Here is a 5,919-nt window from a genome sequence, read left to right as displayed (position 1 = left end):
ATCATATCATATCATATCATATCATATCATATATATAATAAATATAATGAATATGATATGATATGATGTATAATATAATATAATATAATATAATATAATATAATATAATATAAATCATATCAATTCGCCTTCTAAGAACATGGAGTCAGATTTCTCAATTCCTTCTCCATCTGGGGAACTCAGAAAACACCACACTATTGTTATTTTTAATTACATCTGTTCTCCACGTCAGAATTTGTAAGCTTGTGGTGTTACAACAACAACAACAACATTTATGTTTTCCTGCTCATCAAAAACCCCTTGACAATAATCCCCCACGAGCCACAGGCACGAACATTCCACTCAGAGGCAAACAAGTGACAGCACAAGGTGGAATTTTTGATTTTTGGGTAATGCTCCCAGCACATGGCGGGATTGTTAAGTTTTGGGGAGCACTCCCAGGGTGGGATTTTTGATTTTTTTATACATAACAATCCAAGCACAGGGTGGGATTTTTGATTTTTGGGTAACACTGCCGGGGTGGGATTGTTGACGTGTTAGGTCAAAGATCCTTGTGGTCCCTTCCCACTCAGGACAATTCTGTGATTCCAGAGTTTTCCTGCTCCAAAGCAGCCTCTGGGAGGATGCAGAAATCCTCACCCCAAGATCAAATTTCCTCACCCCCCATGAACTTTCCTTTAAACCACAACAAGCAGTTTATTCTGCCCCAGCTCCCGAGGAAGGTCATTAATTCAGAATTATCCTCCTAAATCCCTGCTGCTCCCTGGATCAAACCCCTCCTCCCGGGAGCTCGAGCATCTTCCCTCTCTTTTCCATAATTTAACTTCCTCTTTAATGAGAGCAGGCAAACGAGGGCAGAGCCTCAGATCTCTGCATGAAAACTGGCCTGGATCCAGATTATTATAAACCAGCTCTTCATCCATTTTTAATGAAGCTCTCAGGCTCCAGCTCCGGGGGTTTTAATTCAGGACATGTCTGCAGCAGGGAGGAATCTCTGGCAGGAGCTGCTCCAGCTGCACAAACGATGACTGAGCACTCCCAGGTGCACGCCAGGCACTGATTTTTACTGGATTTTAGGGGAAAAAATGGAATAAAAGGCTTTTTTTCCTTATGTGCTGGCAGAGGATTGAGGCCATAAAGCTGAGGGGAGTCGTGGTGGGGTGGGCGCTGCCTGGGAATGATTTCATTCAGGTGGGAAAAGCGTCGTGAGTGGGGAGAGAAAAAAAAAAGGGGGGGAAAAGTTGGAGGGTCATGGATGGGGGTTCCTGGATCCAGATTTGCAAGGGCTCAGCTCCCCTCAGATCCCCCTGGATCCCTGGATGCCCCCAGCTTGATCCTGGTGGATCCAATCCTGGTGGATCTGAGCCCTTGGACCACTCCTGGTGGATCTGATCCTGGTGGATCCCAGCCTGATCCCAGTGGATCCAATCCCGGTGGATCCCCCGGTGGATCCCAGCTTGATCCTGGTGGATCCAATCCTGGTGGATCTGAGCCCTTGGACCACTCCTGGTGGATCTGATCCCGGTGGATCCCAGCTTGATCCTGGTGCATCCAGGCCCTTGGACCATTCCCAGTAGATCTGATCCTGGTGGATCTGAGCCCTGGGACCAATCCCAGTGGATCCGAGCCCCGGTCCTGCTCCTGGTGGATCCAAGCCCTTGGACCACTCCCAGTGGATCCAATCCCAGTGGATTCCAACCTGATCCCAGTGGATCCAAGCTCAATCCCAGTGGATCCAAGCCCTTGGACCATTCCCGGTGGATCGAAGCTCAAGCCCAGTGGATCCAAGCCCCGGTCCCGCTCCCGGTGGATCCGATCCCGGTGGATCCGAGCCCTTGAACCACTCCCAGTGGATCCAATCCCAGTGGATCCAAGCCCTGGTCCCACTCCCAGTGGATCCAAGCCCTTGGACCATTCCCGGTGGATCCAAGCTCAAGCCCAGTGGATCCAATCCCAGTGGATCCAAGCCCCGCTCCCAATCCCGGTGGATCCAATCCCAGTGGATCCAAGCCCCGGTCCTGCTCCTGGTGGATCCAAGCCCTTGGACTGCTCCTGGTGGATCCAATCCCAGTGGATCCCAACCTGATCCCAGTGGATCCGATCCCAGTGGATCTGAGCCCCGGTCTCGTTCCCGGTGGATCCAAGACCTTGGACCAATCCCAGTGGATCCAAGCCCAATCCCAGTGGATCCAAGCCCTTGGACCATTCCCGGTGGATCCAAGCTCAAGCCCAGTGGATCCAATCCCAGTGGATCCCAACCTGATCCCAGTGGATCCAATCCCAGTGGATCCCAACCTGATCCCAGTGGATCCAATCCCAGTGGATCCCAACCTGATCCCAGTGGATCCAATCCCAGTGGATCCAAGCCCCACTCCCGATCCCAGCGGATCCGAGCCCAGCTCACCTGCGCCGTTCCCGGGATTCTCCGTGCCCCTGCCGCTGTCCCCGTCGGTCACCTGGATGTCCGGCAGGGTGCTGGGCTTCAGCACGGACCTGGGGGGCACAGAGAGGGGTGGGTGCCCCGGCGGGGGTCCCTGCCCGGGGTCCCTGTCCCTGCGGGGCCGCAGAGGGAAGGACAATGCAGGGAATCTCTGTCCCTCATCCCCGGCTCCTTCTGGGACAAAAATCCTGGAGGAGGGAGCTGGGGGTGCACAGCCTGCCAGGATGGGGGGTTTGGGGCTGTCTGTGTGGTTTTGGGGCTGTCTGTGTGGTTTTGGGGCTGTTTGTGTGGTTTTGGGGCTGTTTGTGTGGTTTTGGGGTTGTTTGTGATGTTTTGGGGCTGTCTGTGTAGATTTTGGGGATGTTTGTGTGATCCAATCCCAGTGGATCCAAGCCCCGGTCCTGCTCCTTGGTTTTGGGGTTGTTTGTGATGTTTTGGGGCTGTCTGTGTAGATTTTGGGGATGTTTGTGTGGGTTTGGGGCTGTGCATTTTTGGGGCTGCCTGCCTGGTTTTTGGGTCTGTGTTTTTGGGGCTTTTGGGGCGTGTTTTTTGGGGCTGTGGTTTTGGGTCTGGGTTTTTAGGGCTGTGTTTTTGGGTTGGGGTTTTTAGGGTTGTATTTTTGGGGCTGTGTTTTTGGGGCTGCCTGCCCGTTTTTGGGTCTGTGTTTTTTGGGGCTGCCTGCCCGTTTTTGGGGCTGTGTTTTTGGGTCTGGGTTTTTAGGGTTGTATTTTTGGGGCTGTGTTTTTTGGGGCTGTATTTTTGGGTCTGTGTTTTTGGGTCTGGGTTTTTAGGGCTGTGTTTTTGGGTTGGGGTTTTTAGGGTTGTATTTTTGGGGCTGTGTTTTTTGGGTCTGGATTTTTGGGGCTGTTTTTTTGGGTCTGGGTTTTTAGGGTTGTATTTTTGGGGCTGTGTTTTTGGGGCTGCCTGCCCGTTTTTGGGGCTGTGTTTTTGGGGCTGCCCTGCCCTCACTCACCCGTGGGCGCCCAGGTTGCAGCCCGAGTGCCAGGAGGAGGAGGAGGGTGGCGGGCGGATGCGCTGGTTGTCGTCCTGCATCTGCAGGCGGATGGGGCGGCGCAGCCCCCACGAGATGTTCAGCAGCCCCTCCACGATCAGCTCCCCTTCCTCCTGCAGCCAGATTCACACACAAAATAGAAGGATTTTATACACAGAATGCAAGGATTTTATACACAGAATATATGGATTTAACATGTAGAATATAAGGATTTTATATGTAGAATATAAGGATTTTATATGTAGACTGGAAGGATTTTATGCATAGAATATAAGGATTTTATATTCAGAATATAAGGATTTTGTAGACAGAATATAAGGATTTTATACGTAGGATATAAGGATTTTATAGACAGAATGTAAGGATTTTATATGTAGACTATAAGGATTTTATACACAGAATATAAGAATTTTATATGTAGAATATAAGGATTTTATAGACAGAATATAAGGATTTTCTACATAGAAGATAAGGATTTTATAGACAGAACATGGGGATTTTATACACAGAATATAAGGATTTAATATGTAGAATATATGGATTTTATGCACAGAATATAAGGATTTTTATATGTAGACTATAAGGATTTTATACATAGAATATAAGGATTTTATACACAGAATATATATATATATACAGGCTTACATATCATATAAAAAATCAGATATATACCTATAACCAAATGCAGATTTTATATATAATGTAAATATATTTATTTATTTATTTATTTATTTATTTATTTATTTATTTATATATTTTATATATATATATATAAAAATGTGAATGCAAATTACATACATACATATAACTATAAAGCTACAACATCAATATTATATCCATCATATCAGTGTGGCATTCCCAGAGCAGCGGGGGCTGGAGCCCCCGGGCCAGCTCGAGGTGTCCCTGCGGGGCCAGGGGTGGCACACGGGGGATTTTGGGACCCCTCCCACCCAATCCTGGTCCCGGGCTCCCCAATCCCCTCGGCTCTCACCTCCCGGTGCCTCAGCTGCAGGTTCTGCCCCTCGTAGTAGATGTTGTAGGTCTTGAGGTGCAGGAGCAGCTCGTTCCTGGGGGGAAAAAATGAAAAAATGGAGAAAAAGGTGCTGGGATGGTTTTGGGGAGGGGGGAGATGCCGCAGGCACCGCCGGCGACCCCGGAGCTGCCGCTGGAAATTCAGGAGTCGCCGCCCTGGCTGAGGAGCCCCCCGTGCTGCTGGGGACCCAAATCTGCTTGATTTGAGGCAGATTTGGGTCCTTTTCCTCCTCCCCTGTTGAAGGTTTTGCCGGGGCTCCAACATTTTGCAGCCGCAGTCCGGGGGAGAAGCTCCCCGCGAGGGTGCCCCCCTAAATCTCCCTAAAAGGAACCCCAAAAGAGCTCGGGGCAGTCGGTCACGAGGCTGAAAACGGAATCCTTTTGTCCTTTTATCCTTTTATCTTTTTATCCTTTTATCTTTTTATCTTTTTATCATTTTATCATTTGATCAGCTGTCTGGGGTCACGCTGGTGTCACGAGCGGTCACGCAGGGTGGTCACGCCGGCCTCCCCCAGCTCTGAGGGGCAAATTGCTGTCCCCTCCTTGTCCCCCCGTGTCCCCTCCTTGTCCCACCGTGTCCCGCCCATGTCCTGCCCCATGTCCCCACCCGTGTCCCGCCCTTTTCCCCCCATGTCCCACCCGTGTCTCCCCCTGTGTCCCCGCCATGTCCCTGCCATGTCCTGCCCGTGTCCTCATCTGTGTCCCACCCCTGTCCCCCCGTGTCTCCACCTGTGTCCCCTTTGTGTCCCCCCACTGTGTCCCCACCCATGTCCCGCCCGTGTTCTGTGTCCCCCCGTGTCTCCCCCGTGTCCTGACCCATGTACTCACCCCATGTCCCATGTCCTGTGTCCCCCCATGTCCTGCTCCATGTCCTGTCTGTGTCCCCCCTGTGTCCCACCCATGTCACCACCCTGTGCCCCATGTCCCATATCCCGTGTCCCTCCATGTCCCCCTGTGTCCCATGTCCCATGTCCCGTGTCCCATGTCCCATGTCCCATGTCCTGTGTCCTGTGTCCCCCCCATGTCTCATGTCCCCCCATGTCCCATGTCCCTCCCTTGTCCCCTGTCCCTTGTCCCCCTGTGTCCCCCTGTGTCCCATGTCCACTGTGTCCTGTGTCCCGTGTCCCATGTCCCCCCATGTCCCTCCTGTGTCCCCCAGTGTCCCGTGTCCCCTGTCCCGTGTTCCCTGTCCCCACTCATGTCCCGTGTCCCCACTCATGTCCCCTGTCCCCTGTCCCTCTGTGTCCCCCAGTGTTCCCTGTCCCCACTCATGTCCCGTGTCCCCCCTCATGTCCCCTGTCCCGTGTCCCCACTCATGTCCCGTGTCCCCACTCATGTCCCGTGTCCCGTGTCCCGTGTCCCCCGTGTCCCGTGGTACCTGGAGATGAACTTGTCCTTCCCGCAGGGCACGGCGGCCGCTCCCAGCTCCATGGCG

General features: G+C 51.8%; 1 protein-coding gene across 1 annotated transcript in view; it reads right to left on the bottom strand.

Annotated features, from left to right (window-relative positions):
- RASSF2 (Ras association domain family member 2) overlaps positions 1–5,919 on the bottom strand; it is a 10,711-nt gene extending 4,792 nt beyond the window's left edge. Inside the window, exons 1-4 of the mRNA XM_041405281.1 lie at positions 5,863–5,919; positions 4,444–4,519; positions 3,414–3,565; positions 2,373–2,493 (exon numbers count right to left, since the gene is read on the bottom strand). Of these exons, the coding sequence (XP_041261215.1) occupies positions 2,373–2,493; positions 3,414–3,565; positions 4,444–4,519; positions 5,863–5,915 (402 nt within the window). The 5' untranslated portion in view covers positions 5,916–5,919. The remainder of the gene's footprint in view (positions 1–2,372; positions 2,494–3,413; positions 3,566–4,443; positions 4,520–5,862) is intronic.

This window comes from Onychostruthus taczanowskii, unplaced genomic scaffold (genome assembly GCF_017590055.1).
Source record: "Onychostruthus taczanowskii isolate IOZ18803 unplaced genomic scaffold, ASM1759005v1 scaffold228, whole genome shotgun sequence".
NCBI lineage: Eukaryota > Metazoa > Chordata > Aves > Passeriformes > Passeridae > Onychostruthus > Onychostruthus taczanowskii.
This window is presented reverse-complemented; position numbering and strand designations above follow the sequence as displayed.